Below are 23,512 nucleotides of genomic sequence, written 5' to 3' on the forward strand. Positions count from 1 at the left end.
CTCCCGTGGCTCTTACAAGCCGCAACACAGAGCGGGATGTGTTACCAGAAGGTGCCCTGGGAGCAAAAACCATTTCTTTTTATCAACCTCCATTATCATCACATTAATGTCACCTCCACTCACAGGATGAATGCTCAGGTGGCCCAGGAAGCACTCCTGGCTCGTTCCTGCCCCTCCACGGGAGCAGGGCGGCCTGCCAGCAAACGCCCACGAGAATTACGGCCGGGTTCCTGGGTGCAGACGTGGTTATCGGTTCCTTTTTATGAGCCTTCATTGTTATTACCACCTATTTCTTTTTACATTTCTGCCAAAATACAAAACATTAATCTGCCTCACTCCCTGCAGGCAAAACATGGGTAATTGGATTTATATGGGTTAGAAATTTGTTAGATTTTTTTATATATATATACATACACACAGACACACACACATGCAGAGAAAATATAAACAAATAAGAGGTGGGGGGACGCCTGGGACGTTGCCCAGGTGTTGGGTACCAGCAAGCTGGCTCAGGCCAAAGCCCGCCGCATCTCAGCTCCCCACAGCTGGCACATCCCCGTGGTCCGGCCGGCTGCGCTGACTGCTGGGCTCTGATTTACGAACTCATCCGCAGAGCTTAACTTCACGCCATGGGGTTTAGCAGTTGTGGCTTTTTCTTTGCTTCATCCTTTCAACCGCTCTATTTTCCCCTTTACTCATTCCCTTCTTGCTCCTGCTACTTTTTTTTTTCCCTCCTGACTTTTCTGTCTCGTCTTCCCCTTTCTCCCTCCTGCCTTCCCATTCCTCTCCAGCTCCAGCCAGGAGGTGACACCGCACACAAGTCTTGGTACACCAAGAGAAGAAGCAGCAAGACGCGTTGTGCGACAGCTCCACGGCTTTCCCACCTGAACCCCGCCTGCACTGAAGATGGCACAAAGCGCCTTATCGGAGTCAGCCCAACTTCCTGATCTGATCCTGCTCCACAACAGTTGTTCTTCTCGTTATCCTCCCCCTCCGTGGAAAAGCAGGCTTTGAGATCCATTTGTATCCTGAGGAACAAGTCCATCAAGTGAGTATAGTCATGGAAACAACTCATTTTAAGCAAACCGTGGGAAATATTCATAGGAAAACAGAAATACAATATGTGAGTATTTTGCACTAAAGATCCGACCTTGAAGGGTTCTGTCTGTCAGGGAAGACAAGACCCACGCATCAAATCAAACCTGCAGTGAACAACCCATTACAGGCTAAGAATTGTTGGCAGGGGCTGTGGGGGAATTGTTTTTCTCATTTAAAGAAAAAAAAGAAGAAGAAGAAAAGAAGAACATCCTAACCCTCAAAGGCTGCTCACAAGGACGGAAGAAGAAGTGATAGTCACCAAATCAGATATTCCTTATGAACTGTCTGCTCGGCTGCAGTATCTAAAGATTATCACTTAAAACAATATGTCCAGCTGTTGTAAAAAGCATCCGCGGTTTAGGGCTGAGAAACACAAGGAGGAGGCAAACTGTGAGAGCAGTCAAAGGAACAGAGGAACTCTTTGGAAACTGGGAATGTGAAAGACAGTCATTGTGCCCCGGTTTCATTTTGCAGCATTAACACCTAATCCTTTCCTAGAAACAAAGACCCGAGCTCCTGGAGCAGCACGCATGATCCAGGGGAAGGACAGCTATTACCGCTCGCAATCCCGGGGAGTTTATTATGCTTGCAAAAAGATCTCGTGTACCCTACAGCGAAAGGATTACTAGCAGTTCAGTCTCATCTCCTGGAGCTGAATATCACCACTTGTAACTATTTCTGGCTAGTAGAGCTCAAAAACGTAACGTGGGGGGTTGGCTTTTTGCTAGGCAGAGGGACCTTCCCAGGGCTTGCATCCTGGCCCTTGGAGAGGTGACGGCGAGTGACTCCTCCTCCCGCTGCAGAGCTGGACCAGCTCGCTACGCTCTCAAAAACAGGCTTTTCTGAAGCAAAACCCCAGTGCCCTGGTTACAATCTCCGTGTCAGCAGGGCTTTAGCTCTCTGGTGCTCGAGTCCGGTCCTACGCTCACAGCAAAGCCTCTCTTGCCTTTACGGCACTGGCTCGGCGGGAGAGGCTTTGGCACAAGCAGCAGCCAAAGCCTCGCCAGCTGAGGGTGAACTCCCCAAAGCCAGCCCCAAATCTCCCCCTCGCCCCCTCCCGTGCAGGGGACAATCAGCCTCTCCCCGTGCAACCCAACCAGGCACCCCACGCAAACCAGCAAGCCCTACCCCGACCCGAGACGGAGACTGAGATTCATCCCGCAGCAAGGACGCCAGGACTTGAAACTCCCTCCAGCCTCTCTTCCCCTGATGGGGACCGGCGCTGGGGGGGCTGCGAGGCTGCTCCAGCCCCACCACGGCGGGAAGGGGGCACGACCAGGGAGATTGGGCACCAGCCGCAGCACCTGCACCTCGGCAGCGGCGTTTGCCTTCGTGCAGCGGGCTGGGGCGGAGGGAGCCCTCCTGCAACCCCCCGACCTTTCTCCAACCACCCTTCCAATGGCTGCGATATTACAGTGAAATTAGCGGGCACTGTAATTATAACTATCAGGAGCAGATAAGACAAGTTAAATACCAGCTACCTAGGGAGAAATTATTATGCCAGCCAGGAGGATCCAAATGCCAGAATCCGTGGCTGTAATTTCACTGAGTCGCCAATTACAGCTCTGCCACGCAGCGAGCTCTACCTTGGAAACGGCAGGTATATATTTAGCTGCTTCAGAAAACTTTTTGGGTAGGAGGGGGAGGGAGGGGGCAGCGATGGAGCAAGTCCTCGCTAATCCGCTCTTCGCTAATCCCCACGCTTTTAGCATTTGCACACAAAGCGCGGCAACTCTCTTCCCACTTCTCAGCAAGGATTCAACAGCGGAGACGTGGCTGCATTAACGCTTCTCTTCTCTGCCGGTTGCACGTTGGCGGGTCAGTGTCACAACCTCCATTAACAAATAGGTAAACTGAGGGCTGGTGGTTTGACCGAGAAAGAGGCAAAAAAATATATCTGATTTCCCGACTTCCCAGACCTATGCCCAGAGATTGCGGTCCTGCCATCCGCTCCTGCTGGTTGTATTTTACTGAGGCCTCATCGAGCGCTGTGAAATAGACTGTGGTAGATTATTATACCAAGGAAAAAAAAAAAAAAGAGCAGCATTGTCAGAAATAATTAAAACTATAATGGCAAAAATAAATGGAAGAACGGCAGCTCGTGATGTTTTATTCTGGCTTTTTATTTTTAATTAGAATTGTTCTCATATTCGCTAATTGACAAAATACAGCCAGTCACAGAGCCTTGGATGCAAATGAGCAAAGCTACCCTGGTCTTTTGGTCTCCCTCACGGACAAGCAATGAGGGAGGCCACAGGCTCACCGGAAACCAACAGAAATCTGGAGGGGGGTGTGACTTGAAAATCTACCTTTAAATACGGGGAGAAGGCATCTGTGCGTTACTTAGAGAAAAACCTAGATATACGTGCCGAACGCTTCTCGTACAAGCCGGCACCACCTGCGAACAGTCATTTCTTCTAACCGTTGCTGACAAACAACTGCTGTTGGCTCCATTTTACAGACGGGGAAACTGAGGCAGAAAGCAACAGAGGGGCCTCCTCGAGTCCTGGTGTCCCTGCGGCGACCGCCAAGGAGAAAACCCGGCGCACCCCGCCTCCCAGCTGCTCCCTCCAACCACTGAAACACACTCTCTTTGTCTTAAAAAAAAAAAGCCAATATTTCTTAAATACAGACAAAACTATAAAGCCTTAAAATTCTGAGCAGCTGTTGTTTTATGTCTTTATGAACTGTACTGATGCCTGTTATAAAAGGTCGGTTTGCTGGCGGCACAAGCAATACGATCGCGTTGACTATACATCCCCATTTTAACACCGCTTGAATATTTGCCACAGCAGCGGCGTTACCGGCAGTTCATCTGCTGCCTTTGCACTCCCTCTGCGACGGTGAAGATGCTTCCACCGCTGCGGCGCAGCGGGGGTACAACACAACCCAAGGCTTCTAGCCGGGGTCAGCCCACTGGGATTGCTAACCATGCTGGGGACCTGCCAGCGATGCCCCCACGGCAACCTAGGGGATGGATGCCCGTGCCCCGCGGCTCGCAGGGCACGCATCCAAGAAGCATCGTGCGCAGAAAGCTGAGAGTCGGTGGCACTCTTCCCAAAAGCAAAGACTTAATCCATGTTTCCGCACCAAATCCCAGCTGGGAAATTAAAAAGCGACCTGCTTCAACCTCCCTGTCCATTACTAGTGCGCTCCTTGTTCCGTTTCGTGTCCCAAACCGGTGCGTAACACGGGTTACTGCTGCCATCTAAACACCTGCACCGCTCCACGGCAGAAGGTTCTGTATTTGAGTCAGGTAAGAGGCAGTTTTATTTCCTTCAATAGTACACAGAGAATTTGCAAACTGCCTTGAGGTCCCGGCGGACAAAAGGTGCATGACTATTACAGGAATTGTTTGTTCTTACAATAAAAAGCAGTGAATTATCAACAATCTCTGCTTAAAACAGGGGAATCACTTGCTGCTGATCTAAGATGACCTAGAAGTTGCCTGTAGATGGAGCCTTGGTTTCTGCAAGGGTTACGCTGAGCCTCCCTTGGAAAAAGGGCGGAGAGATGGAAATGGAAGTACCCAAAATCCAATACAGGAAAACCACAACCAGCCTGAAAAGGCTCCGGGTTTCCTCCGCTGCTAGCATGCGGTTCTGCTCTCTCACGTCTCCTTTCTGCAAGGCAATGTGTGGTTAAAGAGCTGATCTTGGAAAGCGAAGAGCTTCCATCAGCCCTGCCGAAGCCAGGGAGACTCGCAGGCTCAGCCCAACTCATGACCAGACAGCAGCCCTGTACGAAGTAGGGTGGGAGAGGACCTGGCCCCTCCAGACCCAGCAGGGCTGCAGCTAGTTCTGCAAACGCAATGAGCTGGAATTACAGTCTCAGATTCTCAAGGCCCAATTCCTCAGCTGTCTGTGGTTTGAGCCCCAAGAGAAGTGCCGTTCTGCAGGGAGGACAGCGGAGGACACCACATCTGCTCCTACTATGGATGCACAGATTATTTGCCAGGAGAGAAACCAATCGAGGACCCCACGCTAGACATCTACCACACGGAAAGACTGCCCGGGGCAGTTTCCCCTTCCTGGCTCTCTGTGGGGTATTGCAGCCCGCAGATAAATACCAGCCACATCCTCGAGGCGCTCCACGGTCGGGCTGCGGAGTGCAATGCCTTGCCCACCTCCAGACCCCAAGGGAAGACAGAAAGGAGAAGGGAGGGGGTGAGAGCATGGAAAAGATGCACCGGAGAGCCTAGGCAAGAGAAGATGCCAAGGGGGGAAATGGGTTGAGAAGAAGTGCTTTTGGGGCAGGGGCTTCTTCTAAGCGCCAGCACCCGGAGTCCCACCGACGGATGCAGAGTTTCTTACATGAGGGCTAAAATACACCCACCGCTCCAGGGCTGGCTGCTTCACAAACATCCCCTCTCACAAACAGCACAGAAAAGAGGCCAGAAGCTTAAAAAAAAAATAAAAAAGGAGATCCAAGTCAGCCCTCTGCTGGCAGCAGGCTCGGCGGGTGCCGGAGCTGCGGGGGCTCCCCGGGGAAGGGGCTCAGCCCCCCGCACAGCTCGCCCACAGCCATCCTGCTCTGACCTCCACGAGCGCTGCCCTGGAGAGCCCCAAAACCCCACGCTTCACTGAGGAGACAAATTCAGAAAGCGAGGAAAAGAGCACAAAGGCCAAAGCCATCTCTCTGGGGGATTGTCTTCTTTAAACTGCCTTGCTCGCTCCAGCTCAGGTTAATCATCGCTGTAGTTCAGTTCTGAAGAGCACAAGGAAACGTGCCCTCTGTCCTCCTGCTGTGCCACGGCCCCCAGTTATGTGGGGCGATGACAAGCGCATCCCAACCTGTCCCTGGCTGGGACCGAGGAATAGGGATGCTCCCGGCACAGGCAGCATCCTAAAGTCGGGCAGGCTCCGTGCCAGGAGGCAGGCAGACCAGCGACCAACGCCTCTCTCAGCAGCACACACCTCGAGCCGGAGCCCGTTTCCAACCACCACGTTATGCACCGAACATTTCCCCTCTACAAAGACCACGCCAGCCACAAAAAGCCTGCCTGACCCTCCCCATGCAAGCAGAGCACCCTCTGCTCAAACCGACACAAGCTCCTCATCCCTGTGGCGGCTCAGCTGCTAACGGAGAGCACGACACGCTCGGCTTGCTTATGCCAACCCTTATGCCTGGCTTTGGGAAGAGCAGCTGCTCTCTGCTGCAGCCCTCTTACTCCAGGTCGGAGCGAGGGAGCAGCCAGCCTCGCACGGGGGCACGCACTGCTCGCTATTGCGGAGAAAGCGGCAGACTAACTCCTCCAGACTCACGTCCCGCCATCCCCATGCTTCCTCAAGTCCCAGGGTTGCTTCTCCAGCTGGATTAACCAGCTCGGGTCCTCCCTGGGCTGCGTGAAGCACGCGCGGCACGACCCGAAGCCCCAGACGCGAGAGCTGACTCCCCACCGCCCTCCGAACAAGTCTGGGCTGCTCTCTGCTCATCTGGCCACGCTGCTGCGACGTCTATCGAGAGCTGCTATCCTACACGGGTAATGCACCATGTACACCTGTAACTCGTTCAGGGAATGAAAAGGGATGCTCTGCTGTAGCGCGCAGCACAGAAGCGGCCCATCTGCATATAAGCTGCCTGCATTTCTCCTACAGCAAACAGCGTAAGGTAAAGCATCCATCAGAATTCATAAGACGCACCCCTGGAGTAAAAGATTGATTTGATATTAACAGATTCGTGCAGAGACTATAAAGTGATCAAGGCGAAACACTGACACCTCGGAGGCATCGCAGCCCTGGAAACCCGCTGGCAATGCAGGCTGGCATCGGCGCAGGCAGTGCGGACCCCCCCCTCCCCTCCCACACAGGCACACGCACGGAGACAACTTTGGGAGCGCCAGGCAGCGCTAACTCACTGTCTGCCACCTAAAGCCCCTTTGTCAGCTCCTCACCTGGCACCCGCAGCCCCCCGCCAGCCCCGACGGGAGGTTGCCAGCCCCACGCTGCAGCCCGCTCCCCGCCGCTCCGCACCGGCACGTCAGTCCCCCCCAAACCGCTCCGCCGGGGTGTCCCCCGCCACGATGGGGACGAGCCCCTGGGACAACATGCAAAGCCTCCAGCTGGTTCCAGGACCCTCCGGCAGCCCTGCTCGACGCACAGCATCCCCCGAGAGCCGCAGCCCAGACCCCCCCGTGCCCCCCAAGGCAGAAATCCAGCTGCTCCTACCTGAGCGTGGCGCTCTCCCCTTGCCGCACAGTCACGTTGTCCATAGCTTTGGGGAAGGTGGCATCTCCGCTGCGCACGGGCACTCCTGCGGGCACAAGGAAGAGCAGCCTGAGACAGAGGACGACTAGGCACCTCCAGGGCAGGGCTAAGCACCCACCGACCCCCATCCTGGGCAGCAGGGACTTTTCCAACAGGCAAAAAACACCCGACAAGGCCACCGGGAGCGAAAAGGGGGACTGGGGAGGGGGGGGGAGGAGGGAGGGGGTGCGTGTGTGGGGGGACGGGGGGGAGCAAAACCACCGGGGCGAGCGATGCGGAGCTCCACGGAGATCAGGAGAGCCCCCGGCAAGGCAGCCTGCGAGCACTGAGCCTGCCGAGCGGCATCCGGAGGGAGTCCCCAGTATCCTTGGGTGAGGGAGGAGGACGGGAGGGCCGGGGGGGAGGAGGAAGAGGAGGAGAGAAGGTGCAGAGCAAGAGATGAAGGTCACAGATGTGTGTCTGCTCGAGACGCTACTTTAAGATTCAGTTGGGCACGCGCTGCGGAGATCTGGCATCAAAAGTTTATAACCCAAGGAGGAAATGTAAGTGTCTCTGGCAGGAAAGGGAGGGCAGCCATAAAAATGGGCTGGGGAGAGCAAAATGGGCTTGGAGTTGGGCTGTTTGCTGGCTGTTGCTCTTTCGTTTAAATAATAGAGGTAAAAGGAAAACGAAGACAAAAAAAAAAAAAACACCCAGAAGCTCCCCAAAATGCCGATTCTGTCGCAAGATCGAAACTTCCCCGCGGAGCTGCAGGCGATGTCCCCACCGGCCGGACGCGAGGCAGAGCCAGCGATGCTCCTCGGCTCCGCAAAGTGGTTCTCCAGAGCACTCCCCACACCCCACCCCAACCCCGCCGGGGGTTCGGGGCGGGAGGCTGCTCTCCCAGCTCCGGCTTAGCCAAAAAGCGGGGAGAACAGGGCGCGGGGAAGCGGGCGAGGTGGCGGCGGCAGCATCCCAGCCCCGCCGGCGCGGCTGGCCGGCAGCATCCCTGGGCGGCGCGCAGGATGACTTCCCGGGGTTGTCATGGCAGCGGCTCCATCACTGACCGGCACTTTGGCTCCCGCACACACCGAGCACCCCGCAACACCCCTCGGTGGGGCGCGGAACGGCGGCGCACACTTCACACGCCAGCCTTTAACCCCTGCCGCACCGCGCTCCCGGTGCGCAGAGGGACCGAGGCTCCCACTAACCAAGGAGACCCCACACACGCACCTTTAACCATTCCACCCCCGGCTGCGGAGGGGACTTTTCTCTTGCAACACACACTGTGCAGCCTCCCGCTCACCACGCAGCCCCCAAAGAGCAGCAGGGTGCTGGCTCCCTTGCCCGCCCCAACCAGTTTTGCTGCATCTTTCTCTGCATCCACCTGTTGATGCTCTGCGTGCAGGGCTGGGACCGCTTTCTCCCCTGCGCCTGGGCAGCAGGGAGCAGAGGGGGGCTGGGAGCCTGCCTGCAAGGCAGGGCAGTGAGAACCGGCATCCTGCCGCCACGCGTTTGCCCCGCGGGATTGTGTGAGGCTGGAAGGGAGCTCCAGGGGATCGCCCTGCCCTGTCCCTGCTGTCCCCACTCCCTGACACAGAAATCACTGCAGTAGGAAGCCTGAGGGCTTCCCACCCCACCGCCTACAACAGGGCAGTGCCTGAGATCAGCAACAAATCTCCTTCTTTGGAGACACCCAGAGACCACCATTTACCTCTTCAAAGAGTAGCTGAAGGCACCAAGACCTCGGTGACCATGCAGACACATCTGTGTCTGTGCCTACAAAAGAAAACCAACTTCACGCTGCCATGTCCCCACGGCGTGTTAAACAGCTCCTCATGTCCAAGCCAACACAGGCTGGACGTCGGTTGGGTGCCTTCCTCCAAAGGGCATCCACCTCTTCTACTGAATATATCACGGGGAACCTGCCCCGTCCAGGGGCCAGGGCTGGAGCGTAATGACCAGTGAGAGAGTTTTAGCTATTCTGGGACACCGACCTCATCCAGAGACCCAAACACAGCTGCTAAAACTGACAAAGAGGTTTTGCAAGGGTTTTTCAGTGATCCCAAGCCCAACCGGCAGCACAGCATGTCCGTCGAATATGGCAGTGGGACGCAGCGACCCGAAGCACACCGCTAGCCACGGGCTAGCACTGCAGAGATACGTGCTGGCTCCCGGTACCAGCTATGGCTGCAGGCACCAGAGGGATGCTCACTGCAGCTTGGATAAATAGGACAGCCTAAGAGCCGAGGGAAGCACTGAGAAAAGCAGTTTCCATCAGAAAGCTCTTCAGCTGCTGAGAAGTTGGCTTAACCCCGAACATGCAGGTTGGCTGCTTCAATGCCAGGCACCCTTCGGGAGGGAAGGACGGAGAGGAAGGACACCCCATCTCCTTCCCGGTCTGCTCCCGCCCTGACACAGAGGAACCATGCCTGCTGGCAGGGAGGGAGCAGCAGCAGAAAGGAGTCAGCACAAGCCCGCTGCAGCTCCCCACCAGCGAGACAGCCCAGCCCCAGGCACTGCTGAGCCTCGTCCAGCAGCAGGATGAGCTCCAGGTGGGAGGACGCTGCAGGGACCAGAAGCTCTGCTGGGTAGGATGATGTTTACCCCTTGGGATAAGAAGCTGTAGACATAGAGTGCGCGTAGCAGAAAGCCTGCCAGAGCTGGTGAAATTCAGGAAAGGGGAGATTTAAAGGGGGAAAAAAAGCCTGTCTGCCTCAGAAAGACCCTCTGAGGCGGCTGGAGAGATGCGGCTACATGAACAGATGTAAAAGCAGGGCAAAAATGGATAGACAGATAGCTAAACTGGCTGCTACAGACCTCTGGGCACAGGTAAGCATATATGGGGCATCGGGGAGGGGAAAGAGGGGGCTGGAAAGGGAATGTTGTTAAACTTATTTATGTAACAGAAACCTGCCTAAATGGATACAGACCCAATAGCCTGGAACAGCCATGCAGGGGACCGCAGGCAGTATGTCTCAATCACGCTCACCTCGGGGGCCACTTTGGGCATCTGACAGTGGGTGCAGGCAGCCAGAGCAGCCTCTCCTGCACCGGCCTTCTGGTCCACCCCATCGCAAGTATCTCCCAGTGCCACCACTCTGGGTTAACGTGACCTCCAGAGTGAGAGCACTGGCATCAAATGAAGGGAGCAAGCTGGGACACGGGGGAGAAAAGGGCAAGGGAAAAAGGATTTGAAATCCAGAAGGCCACAAAATCCAGATGCAAACACAAAGCCAGCAGACACGAAAGCAGAGTCACTTTTGTACCAAGACAGTTTGCAGACCTGAGGTTGCACGGCATAGTCATGCGGGTGGCTTCAGTTCAGGTCCATGTCTAAAAATATCGCCTAGCCAAGAGGGACTCAAAGGCTGGCACAGGCCCTGGGGGCACCAGGCATATGGCAGTGGCGGATCCTGCTCCTCACAGTGATGGTAACAAGCCCTGACCTTCTCTCATCATCCCTGAGGCTCAGAAGGGAACTGAGACTGCAAGGACGAGCGCCTCCACCTCCCCGTCTCTCACCTCCCAGCCGATTGTCAATCTCAGCTTTTATTAGCGGTGCAGTTTGGCCTCCATCTCCTTTGGAGACTTCTCCCCGGTCGCCCTAATCAGGAGCTTGCAAATGTCAAGAGTACAGGCCTGGAGTAATTAGTGAGGGACCAGAGCCCGGGGGCCACGGAGCGGCTCGGCGGCAGTGCTGCCCTGGCACCGCGCTGGGAGCAGCCTGCAGCGCCGGGACCTACGGCCAGCTGCCCCGGATTTTATTCTCCAGCCTCACTGCTGCTCCTCGATTTCCCCCCCCCCCTTCTCCACACAGCTCAGGGCATGCTGAGATGCTCCCTGTGCAGCAGGGAGCGAGTTCAGCTCCCCTGAGATCAGCTGCAGCGAGGGATGGGGGGACTCCAATGACACTGGGGCCCCATGCACTTGGCCAGCAAGCATCACCTTCCCCTCTCACAAGCACCCTGTGGGACACTTCCTCTTCCAAAAGAGCTCCAAAGAGTGTTTCTAATGCCTTTTAAACAAGACGGATATTCACAGCCTGTGGCCTTCCCACAAGCACCCTCCCTGGGTAGGGGAACGCCATGAGGCACGGACACAGATGCATCAGCGAGGTGTCCCTCACCCCGGGACAGCAACTTCTCCCACGGTGGGCACAACGAACCACCACGTTCCTGTCAGAGGGGAAAGCACAGTCCTCAGCAGGCAAAGAAAACTAAATCTTAAGGCAAAGATAATGGGAAATAGCCTTTTCTTTTTTTTTTTTTTTTTTTTCTTCTGAGGTGAACTTTGGTGTCTCTAAGCTATCCAGCTTTGTTCACAACTAAAGGGGTTAATGCTGCACCCAGGAAAGCAAAAACCCAGCAGAGCTGTAGGGGAGAGCAGTCCTTGGAGGACCTGGGCTTGTTTAATCAAAGAGCTAATCCTTGCTCCCAGGGATTCGCCCTGCAGCACTGGTGGCAAGTTCTCCAGATCTCCTCCTGGAAACCCCAGACAGGCTTTTTTCAAAGACGCCGGCTCCTCTCCAGCCCCCAGCTTGCAGACAGCTGCTCGGCGCTTCCGAAAACAGGGCTCTTTTAAGGCATCTCTCTCCCGGGAGACGTGAAATTTCTAATCCTGAGCATCTTGGCCACACTCTCTGGCCAAGATGTATGTAACACCTCCATGGCAAATAGAGAGCGCTGTGACTTGTTGGTATCCTGCTACGTACAGATGGCGTCTGGGCTCGGGGCTATAAGATTTTTAACTAATATCTTTCTGCACTATTATCCCCTCCTCCCTTTTCTCCCACCTCCTCTTTCTCTCCCTCCTTCTCTCCATCTGTCCCTACCCCTTCTCTTCTCCACCTTTTCTCTTGCACACTTGCAGCTGCTAATTTTTAGCCAGCATATTTGGCAATCCATCCCGACACCTCTTCCCCCACACCCCACCGCCCTGCTTCTTGCTTTTCCCGTTTGCTGCCGAATATTCTCATTTCTTTCCCCGAAAGCAAGAGCACGCACAGAGCGCGCCGGGCACGGGCCGGGGGAGCACGCCCACCCCGTGCGAAGTAGCGCAGCAGGGAGAATCACATCTCACAGTCCCGGGGAAAAGCGGAGCAGCCACCGGTGTGTGGAAGGTGGGGGACAGCAAAGCATCACCCCCTCCTTCCCAGGATGAAAGCCTTAGGAAAGCCGCTCACAGCTGCACTGACCGCTGCCCCTGTCACCCCCGCCTCTCTCCGGCACAATTTATTTATCCCACTTAATTTTTCCAGTTGTTTTATCTTGTTTTATCTTCGCACTAAATCAGGCTCTCTCCGCAAACTGAACTTTTATTTTCCGTGCTGTTACATTTAATGTATTTTATCGCATGAATTTAGCAAAAAAAAAAAAAACACAACTGCTGAGGTAATTGTGAAAAAAAGCAGCCTATTCTTCAAATTGATTGCGGTGCTTGAGCTTGCCTGGGCAGAAAATGCAAACTCAAGACTCATGGCCCTCGCTAACACCCGACTGCTGGACTGGTTTAGCAGTCGTTGCCCAGGTAGCCCCTCCGACACCGTCCTCGTGCCCTAAACACAAGCACAAATCCTCCCCACTTCCATAAAATCCTTCCAAGAACACGCAAACCCAGCCTGGGGTCATGGCAACAGCGCGGCGAGGCAGGTCATGGTTCAGGAGGACCCGAAACACCCGCTCAGCTGCACAGCGATGGCTGTGGATTTTAACGGGATTACTTTACACTTAATGCTCAGCATGCAGCTACAATCCCTGGCTGAACCGGAGACATATGGCACGCTTAAACCCCGTGTAAACCTGAAAACTGAAATTCAAAAAAGAGACAGCTCTGAAGACACCCACCTTGCAGAGTTAAAAACAGCCTCCCTCGTTACACCAAATGTTAAAGAAAAAAAAAAGAAAAAACAACTCTGAAAACACCCTGTGCGCTGCTCGGGCAAAGCTCGAAGGGGCTGGGACACCCCGGTACAGCAGAACCGCGCGGAGCCGTCACAACATCACCTGAAAGGCTTGAAAGGTGAGGATTTCATTCTCCAGCATTATTTCTGACAACGACCCAGGGGTTTTTTAAATTATTCCTTTCTCCTAAGGAAAGCAAAATGTTACGGTTTTCTTTGCTGTGCCAAGACGTTTGTTTGTTTCCATTCCTGTTGGCATTTGGTGCGTTTGGGCAAGTTTTCAACTCCCATGTGGTCTTTCCCCTAAAACCCGACTCTCGAGGGAAAGGGTGGGGGGGACGATTACAGGCATGCGACCTTTTGCTTCGTTGCCAAAACATTTCCATATCAAAACACACCAAAGTTCAGCCTGCTTCACTGAGGGCATTTTTTTAACAAAAATAGAAAAAATAAATTGCCAACTGATTGCCAAACAGCACAACCAAACCCCCACTGCACCGCATAGTCCCTGCTGGCATCTGCCAAAGAGATGCTTCCAGGAGCCCGTTCCCAAATTTCCCACAAGCCTGGGAAGCAGAGGGAAAAATCAGACTGGGGCCAAAAGGAGGGGATTGGAGCATTAGAGAAGAGAAAGAAAGTGCAGGGTGGAGGAGTACCTTCAGCTGGCCTTCCTCAGGGTGGCTGGAGCCCTGGTCCAAGGAGGGGTGTCCGCAGTGACCCCACTCCAGGCAAGGCAGGGGGGACCGGAGGGGAGCTACAGCCCGTGCTGACCCACAGGGACAAGCGAGGAGGGCTCAAAGGCTACACACCTGCAAGCACACCCCATTAAGGCAAATTTATCTGGGGGCGGGGAGAGGACACAGGTAGTCCTTGCCTTCCCCTTAATCACAGGCTGCAGGCAGATGATTTGCAGCACATGGGAGGCTCCAGCCTCACAGCACCTGTGGGAAGGGGGAGGGAGGCAGCCCGTCGCCACCTCTGCATGGCTTTGCCCCTGCGCAGGATGAGGTCAAACCCCCTTTGGATAGTGAGCAGCAATTAAAAGCCTCCCTGCATCAATACCACCCCAAAGGACACGGGTTTTCCATAGCGGGGTTGCTCAAGGGGACCTGAATATGTTACGGGTACCTGTGCATGCGTTAGGGGCGCGCTGCGGGTCGAGGGCTGCTGGGGGCAGCCACCGTGCATGGGGGCAGGGCTGTAGGGGAGGCTGCTGGGGACAGAGCCCACGCCTCCCCCCAGACCAGGGCAGGCAGGTTTGAGGTTGCAAAACTCCCCATCTTGCTCTGGACCCTGATCTGCAGGGGAGAGGGGAAAAGGTGCTCCATCCACCCGTGGCCCGAAGTCCTATTTAGAGGGAAAGGAGGTTACAAACAGCTGCTGTAACCAGGGCAGCAGCACTGCACGCTCCCACAGGCTCTCATCCATTCAGAGCATGGCCAAGCACGGGGCAGCACGACGGCTCCACCTCCCCCCACTGCCACCTCGAAGGACACCCCATAGCCCCACCGCAAGCGCAGGGGATGGGAGCCTATTAGGGCGCTGCCGGTGATGAGCGGGTGCTGATGGAGCCACGGCATAGCATGCTGCATGTACCCCACCTTCCCAGCCCCAGAGATTGGGGGGTGCCCCAAAACACCTACGTAGCTTTTCTGCAGAGGGAGGGGCGCAGCTATTTTGCCTGGCTGCACACACCCACCGTGTCCAAGGAAGCAGGACCGTAAGTCTATCACATGTGCTCGCCCTGAAAAAGCCATGGGCCATACATGCACTTGGGTCCTCACCACGATGATCGTCTCGGGTTCACCCCAAACCCAACAAATGAGCCTGACTCAGCGCCGGGAGGCGGAGGTCTGAGTTTGGCAAAAGCCACAGCAAATATTCAAGTGCCACAAGCTGAACCTGAAGCACAGATGAAGAGGGAAGAGAGGGAGCAACCAGGAGGCGGCCATGCCCAGGATGGTGGTCTCCAACCGAGGACACTGGTCACCATGGGGTCCAAGGGGGCAGGAGCACGGACAGACCTGAAGGCATCTCTGAGATGGAGGAGTTAAAGATGTGCAGATGGGAATGAGCTCTGACAGCGGGGGAGCCAGGCTGGGTTTGACATGGTTTCGCCATCGTTAGTACCATGCTCACGTACCATCTAATGACTTCTCACTGGGATAAGGTGTGGAGGCACAATCACGTTCCCAAATTAGTCTAGGAGCAGGAGAAACGCCCAAAAAGAGGATCATGACCACAAATGGCTCGGCGTTGCTAAGCCTGGACACGTAATGTGCATTTGAGTCTCAGCAGCCATTACAGACTAGGAATGGAAAGCAGGACCTAGGATTTACTCCTGTGTCTACCAGGGTCTCACCCTGACCACGGGCAAGGCAGGGAGAATCTCGGAGCCCCTCAGCTTCCTCCTCCTGCGAAGCGGAGCAGGAACATTTCTTCCCTCTCCTGGGAGCATTACAAGGCTCATTTCATAGACGCTTGCAAAGTGTTTTGCAAGCTCTTAACTGAATGAATAAAAGAACAAATAAATAGATAGCACATAGCTCTGTTTATCCTATTTCTAAATATGAAGCCATCACATAGCCTCTGGGCTTATTTACAAAATACAGAGACGTAGAAATGATCAGAGCACAGTTGTGCCACCTACGCTGGATGCTGGAAGAGGGAAACACCACGCTCTTGGCTGTCCTGGGAGGCTCAGAAATGGGGCTCCCAGCACACATTCAGAAGGTGAAAGACAGGAAAATCATTTCTGGCCACTCTCCCCAGTATGCACGGATATTTTTCACACCTGGATGACACGAGAGCCGCCCACCTTGGGGCTGGCTGGGCCCGTGCTCGGAGGCAGGAGGACCAGTCGTGCCCCAGCACTGGGCTGAGCAGCAAACCCATCCCATGCAATGCCGGCGCGACTGGCTGCAAGCGCCGGTGCCCTGCTCAGCCCCGCTCTGACGCAGGGCAGCAGGGTTTGCCAGCCCAGACCAAACCTCAGACCTGCCTCAGGATCAGCAGAGTGGCCGAGACAGCAAGATTTAAAGGTAAAGAGAGAGGGAGGGAAGGAGAGAGAGAAAAATATGCCTGGCTAATTACGTAGAGATGAGTGGGAGCTTGAAAACCTCTATTCCCCCGCAAGCAATGGCTTGTGCCCTGCAGCACGAGCGCTGAAGCACTGCACTTCGTGCTCCGCCTGCCCACCATGCACCCCTCATCCCCTCCAACCTGCTCTTCTCCTTCCAGGCAAGATGGTCCCCAATGGCCCCGTGGCTCTCACCACGGAGCAACAGACCCCTCGCCCCACGTGCCATCACGCCAGGCGAGCCCAGGAGCCTACCTCTGCCTCGACACACTCATTTTTGCACCTACAGCTGCACCCACTCTCCCAAGGCAACCACGCCAACGCACACGAGTCCTAGAGCACCTCGCTGGCGGGGCAGCCGGCTCTCAGGCTCCCGGCTCCTGCCTGTCGGAAGAGGCAGGAGGGCTGGGAGCAGGGGGGAGCCAAGCGGGGTCTCTGCAGAACTGGGGGAGGAAGACGCCCCTGTTCCCCCTCCTTGCCCCCGCACGCTCGTCACTGTGGTGCTGCTGGGCAGGTCTGGCAGCCGTGTTAAGCAGGTGAAGGTCTAAACGTTTACCCTCAGCCTGTCTGAACTATCCGAGCTTCATGGGCTGCAGGTCCCAGGAGAACTAAAAATTCTCAGCGTTTTCAGTCTTTCCTCTCTGCGGCCAGCGCGGATGATGTTTTTTCACCTTTGAAATCCTCGCTTCTGGGGCTGAAGCGAGGTTAAAAAACAGGTGAGGGAAGGATCTCGGTTTCTGCGAGCTTTGGAAGGCTTCCCTGGGAGTTTGATTTGAGCTGTGGGTAAGTGCCAGCGCAGGTCCCACGCTATCTGAACCAGCGGATCTGCTCCGTGTGTGCCTCGCTGCTGATTTCTTCCCAGTGGTACTGGGCACGAGACAAATACGCAAGTTGCAAAGCTGGGGTAGGGATGTGAACATCTCCATCTTCCTAGGTCAGTTTTAATTCATCTTTTAGGGTCAGCCTGATCTGAGCCACTCACTTCTGACTCCAACCCAATTCTCTTCAAAGCCCGTGTCTCTCTGGATTCTGGGGTTAAAATCTAGGTTTACGGCAAACAAAACTAAGCATGCTTTATGAGCAAGAGTAACCTTGGGGGAGGGTTTGACTGCAGTTTCAAAGACTGAGCAAGGTTTCTGTACACAGCACTGACTCAGTTCTGCTCACTGTCAGCAATCCCTGCTATATCCAGGTTGCTGACAACCTGACAATCTCCGGTACCGCAGTAAGGAAACAACCTGCAAGCTGAAAAGCCAGTTATCCTATTTTGCAGAGAGAATAATGAGGGTGGAAAAGACAAAGGCACCCAAATACCTTTGAGGAAATAAGAGACCTGCTCAAGGCCACCCTGGAAGCTCAGGGTCCTGCCAGGGTGCACCATTCCCCATGGACGCACGGCCTTTGGAGCATCCCAGGGTGCCACCGGGAGCTGGATCCTCCACCCACAAATAGCCCTGAGGCTCTTTCCACCACATTCGGAGCAAAGCTCCTTTTACCCCACCAATTCAACCAAGGACACATCGCTGCAAAATCACGACCGTTCCCAGAACAGCGGGCACCAGTTCCCAAACCGTCTCCCCAGGCTCGGCGTGGTCGGTGCAAGACACCGTGGTCACCCTGCCCGGGGCTATTCACCCCCAGGTAAGAGCATCAGAGAGCACGATGAGCTCCATCGCTCGCTCGCCCAGCCTGCGTCTCCTCACGTGCGTTGTTATTAAAGCCGGCATTTGTCATGTTAAGCAGCTGTTCTAACATAAAGCAAAACTGTCAAGAAAAATATGAGCATTGCAGATGGGTGGCATTTTCTTCCTAACTGCTTTATTTTTATTTATTTGTGGTTTTTTCCCCTCCCATCTCCTTCACCCTTTAAAACTACCCCTGCTATTGCGGCTGGCTCTGCAAGCCACCATCCTGATAAGCAGCCGCTTGCTCACTTCTTGTGGACCTCGCAGGCTCTCCTATTCATTGTTGTTTCTCTGTCGCTACAAATTGGCACTTCTAAAGAGATTTCCAGGCCAAGTATTAACCCCCTCTGGAGCCCAGCCACATAAACACACACGTTATTTGTCAAACGAGAGGAAGGCAGTCAAGTTGTAGGGAAATTTAAGTGACTTGTCTGAAACGGCACCAAGGAGCGAAGGCGGAGGAGCAGAGACAGCCATCCCTAACTGCCACAGGACCTTCTCTCTGCCTTCCAGCCCCCGACTGCAGCCGAAACCCTGAAATCCTCCATCTGCCCGATAAATCAGCAAACGCAGGCTCCCTTTCAGAGCTAGAAATGGGACCCAGGAGCCCTGACATCACACGGCCATATTTAAGCACAAAAACTGGTTTCCTGCCGTTGCAAATTCCGGTCCAAACTCCTTTTAGGAAAAGGTTTATAGAGGTTTTATTTATTGTCAACTCCTGGATGATAAAATGAGGCCACTACAAGTCCTATTTATTTCCCACCCCTGCAGAAACCAGAGGGGCTGAGATGTGAAACAAATGAAGGGCTCCAGGACTGACCCTGGGCTCGTGCTGGTTTGCAGACCGCTGGGTGATTATTTTATAATAGCTGATAGCATCTGTGATTTAATGCAGCTGTTAGAAATTAGCAAGGACTCCATCGAAAGCATCCCAGTCACTCACGATAACAGGCTAATAAATCATTCCCCCAGTGCTCCATGGCATTTATGGTTCTATTTTAGAGATGCAAAGCATAGATCCGGCTGCTCTCCTGGATTTATTTTTATTTATACTTTTAATAATGCAATTAAATAAATAAATTTAGGATGTTGTGTCTCTGTTGCCAAAAACGGCACCAATGAGATCTTCCCCTGCATGACTTCCCTTCGTTATTTTCTCCCCACTAGCCAATTAAACGGAAAACAAATGGCTCCAAGGCTCCTCCAAGATATTGTTTCCTACGCATGGGGTGAAGACCTCACGCCACTGAGATCCAGGGGAGGCAGGAAGGGAGAGGGGGGAGAGAGGGAAAAGCTGGGGTGGCTTTCACTCTCCTCGCCATCCCAATTTCCTCCCATCTCACCGCAGTCCTGAGTATCTCGATGCTATATTTCATGGAGGCAGTATGCGAACGCGCCCAGTCTTCCATCGGCCACCAAACCCAGCTTTATTATTTTCACTTGGGGCATTCCCTACACTCCTGAAGAGAGTTGAAAAGCAGCAGCTTCCCCCGTATCTACCCGTTGTGGCTGCAACCTGGGCACTTAAACCCCCGCCTTGAAACGGGATGCCAGATGCAGGAGGAGGAGGAGGGTCTCATGAGGCCGGCCGGGCACGTCTTCCTCCACTGAGCCACATCACAGTGTGGCACACCCTGCCCTGTCTGTGTCCCTCCAAATAAAACCAAGGGAATTGCATTTGCTGCCTGGGATGATGTGCCTGGCCCAGACATCCTGCTCCGGAGAGAATGGCCAAGGGAGGTCGAGCACCACCGTGTGAGCTCCAAAACCTTCCTCCTCCCTTGCTTGTGCCTTGCAGCACGAGAGAAGCACCACACTTTGCAGTGTCCCAGGCGGCTCCGCGAACCTCACAAGAGATGCACTGAGGAGCAACGCACCCCCCACTCTGTGCACCATCACTCCGGTGAGCCCAGGAACCTGCCTCTGCCTCGACACGAGGATTTTTGCACCTACACATGTGCCCGCTCTCCTGAGGCAACCCACCAACGCACGTGAGCCTTCAAAACATGGGACAGCTCTCAGCTCCTGCCTGCAGCGCCTGCTGGAAGAGGCAGGAGGGCTGGGAGCAGCGGGGAGCCGAACGGGGTCTTTGCAGAATTGAGGAGGAAAACGCCCCCGTTCCCCACCCTTGCACGCCTTTGCACCTCTCCTGCTTTCTCCCCCGAAACGAGCTCCCCGCACCCAGCAGGTCCTGGAACACCAGGCGCCACAGATGGAGAGCTTCAGGGCCACAGCTGATTTCAAAGGGCTTCTCTGCAAGGTTTCACCGGGCTCGCTTTGCACGCCGCCGGGGAGAGGCCAGGTGCACCCCGCTCGGCCGCTTCAAAGCGAGAGAGACAAAGACCGGGCAGCAGAACTGGGGCTGGAGCTGTCCTGATTTACTCCCAGGAGAGGTTCGCACCGGGTTATGTTTGAGCTTTTGCGAATTTCCCGTTTTCTGTTTTGTTTTGTTTAAATCTCATCCTGTAACCTCTCACACGGCCGGTTTGCATTCTCGCAGGCAGCCTGACAAACACGGACGTCCCTGGATGCCTTTCAAGGTCAGCTTCACTTGCAGACCTGACCCATCCCGAGCTGGCTGTGCAGCCCACCTGCACCCTGCATCGAGGCAGGGAGCAAGCACCCCGGTGCCTCGCCTCAACGCTACCAACCTCCCCGCTCTCCCGCATTGCAACCCGCCAAAATAAAATCAATTATTTAAAAAAGAGACTATTGCTTTTCCTTCATCTAAGAATATTTTCAATTAGTAAGGAGAAGGAACCAATTTATTTCTCAGCCATGCATTAAACTCTGGTGTTAGTGAGTTTAGAGTACGCCAACACCCAATAAAGCCTTTACAGACTTCACTGGAGCTGAATCAGATCTCTGCTGGGTCCATTTAAAATGCTCTAAGCATTTTCATCATATCCATACTTTTAAGTAGAGTTACAGTCAGAAAAATTACTCTGCATACCCGACCCCAGAGATTTCATATTTCTTCTCCTGCGGTGACAGCTCCTGACCAGATCTGCTTAATTTACAAGCTGGGAGATAGGGTTGCTTCCCCTCCACACACCTAAAACTGCCAGCCCTGCAAATTCCTCTGGAATGGAAACACTCGCCTCCCCTCGCCAGCTCTGCCGCCTCAGCGCAGGATGTACGGCCCTGGGCACGGCTCCCGAGCCACGAGCGGTGGGAGAGGGAAACCCATCTGGCTCCCGATGCCGGAGGCGAAGCGCTGGGTGCTCTCGCCGCCCGCATGCGGCACAGAAGCGGGGAGGTCGCGCGGATGCCCCGCAATAAGATGGAGATTACCCGTGAAGCACCAGTTGAAAGCCACCATGTCTAGTCGTGGAGGTTTTTTTAATTATAGGAACTGATTTTTTGCAATTACCGTTTCATATAATGGAATCTATCATTAAAGCAATGGGTTCAACTTCTCTGATCTTTTCCCATTTAAATAAAGACGGGTAGAGAAAGCTCTGGGAATTGGCACCACCCACCAGCCCGGCATCTCTAACTCAGACTGCGAATGCAATCAGGTCAGCCAGGACAGAGCTGTTACCGGCATATTCACAGCTCCCAGCGGAGTGAAAACAAACAGAGCTGCTCCCTGGTGCCCCAAGCAGGGAGCCGCTGGGTGTGCTGAGAAGGGAAGGGCGCAGAGCACACAGCTTGGGACCTCAGGGCACCTTGTCTTTGCTCCCCCAGGAAGGCTTTTAGGTGCACACATCTCCCACGGATGGAGAAGGAGTTGCAAGTCCAATACCCCATCCAGAGTCTTTCCTGCCATTCCCAGTGTTGCCAGCAGCCTGCTGCCACCCTCCACCGTGCTCAGAGCAAAGCACGGTCCCCAGCCCGACACTGAACCTCTCCAGATGTCCCTCCCAGCCAACACAGACGCGCTTAGGCGACAGCAAAACCCCATCAGTGCCTTCTTAAAAGAACCAAGTCCAGCCAGGTATTCCCATGGGTACATCCAGGTCTAATCCTGCATCCTAGCTCCAAGACAAAGTCCCATTGCCCTCTGCCAAAGCTACTTGGTACCAATTATTCCCTTCCTTACCCCAAATCCTCCTTTTAGCATGCAAGAAACTGGAAAAGCCTTGATCTCAAAAGAAAACAGAGGGCTTCAGTAAGCACTTTTAGCGATACTTTAATAATAAAAATTCTAATTAAATTTTTCCATGTTTAAATACATTTGTCATGTATTTTCATTAATAACATTCTGTGCTGTCTTTAATTTGATAATCTCCTCGCCCTCTGCAACCAACCTCCTCCAAATACGCCGGCATCACTGGCACGCCAGCCGCACAGAGAGCTGAACAACTCTCCCAAGGCCACAGTGCACATCGGTGGCAGGGGTCCGCAGACCCCTGCTGCGATCGGTACGAGACAGAGCGGGAAATGCTACTGAGAGGGCAACCTAGAAATGGGCCTTCTTGGCAGGCCCAGGAGCCCACGTTACGCCGAGCCTCCGGCAAGCGGGGGAGTGGGAACATTTCTTTTTTGCCGGGACAGCTACAGTCAAAGCAGGTGAAGAAGCAGGAGGAGAGCGGCCATGAGAGGCAGTTCTCGGAAAACAACCTCTTTTCAAGGCTGTTGGCACATTGAAGACAAGCCGCTCAACTTTCCAATGTCTTAAGCATCTACTGAGCCCCAGCTCTTCTTGCTAACGGGGAAGACAAAAGCGGGAAACAAGAAACGACCCAAGATATGCCTCAATCTGTTCTGACTTCTGATACTGTCTTTAGAGAGGGCAAAAATCCTGGCTCTGAAGACTAATTCAAGCTACTGGTTGATCGCTGCCTGGAGCTGACTGGTATTTAGTAGCTGGGCAGAGCTCTTCTGCAGTTTTGTATTTATTTTATTAATATTATTATTATTATTTTTAACCGTGGAATCATTTTATTAATATTAATAAACCCGCAGAAAGTGCTAATTTCCTCCATCATTCTCCTAATTACCTCTATTGAATTGTGAGGATCATCTGCATGAATAATGACTCCCCATGCATTTGCTTCGCTGTTCCGTCTCTGTTCAGCAAAGAAATCGGCAAGAGCTGGATCCTGCACCCGCAGATGGGAGGGGAGGATCTTTGAAACCACCACCAGATGCCTTCTGCGTTGGCAGCAGCAACTAACGGACTCTCCTCCAGCCTCCAAAGCCTGGCAGGGGTCACCAGATTCATTTTGCAGCTCCTAGGTCAGGTGGAGGAGGTTATGCCACAGCGACAGCTACTCCCAAAGCAGGGTGTGCAAAGCAGTCTTCCCAGAAAAGATCAAGAACAGACAGGTCTTTTATTTATTTCTTTTTGTTGTTGTTGCTGATGACAAGGTGTTTTTCCTTCCGAAGTCATCTATAAGGTCCTGACACCTCGGGCAGCACGGGAATGCTCTGGAAACACCCCAATCGGTGGCGTTTAGCACAAAAACCTAGGAAGACTCGTCCGTGTCACCTCCATGGCTCCTTCACGGGAGCCCCTGCTGCGCTGGTTCTGCAAGGTGAGCCAGGAGGAGAAGGGACACCAGCACATCTCTACAGCGTGTGGCTCCGGCACGGCCTGGCGCTAACAGCTGCG

At 54.1% G+C, this 23,512-nt stretch overlaps 1 protein-coding gene across 7 annotated transcripts in view; it reads right to left on the bottom strand.

Annotated features, from left to right (window-relative positions):
- LOC104049120 (opioid-binding protein/cell adhesion molecule homolog) overlaps window positions 1-23,512 on the bottom strand; it is a 306,003-nt gene that overhangs the window by 103,395 nt on the left and 179,096 nt on the right. For 6 of the 7 annotated variants that reach the window (XM_064470912.1, XM_064470911.1, XM_064470916.1 and 3 more), the window contains one exon: window positions 7,266-7,350. In XM_064470912.1, the coding sequence (XP_064326982.1) occupies window positions 7,266-7,350 (85 nt within the window). Of the gene's footprint in view, window positions 1-7,265; window positions 7,351-7,565; window positions 8,307-23,512 lie in introns of those variants that run through there. The other variant, XM_064470914.1, reaches the window with a different exon arrangement.

This window comes from Phalacrocorax carbo, chromosome 21 (genome assembly GCF_963921805.1).
Source record: "Phalacrocorax carbo chromosome 21, bPhaCar2.1, whole genome shotgun sequence".
In the NCBI taxonomy this organism is placed as follows: domain Eukaryota; kingdom Metazoa; phylum Chordata; class Aves; order Suliformes; family Phalacrocoracidae; genus Phalacrocorax; species Phalacrocorax carbo.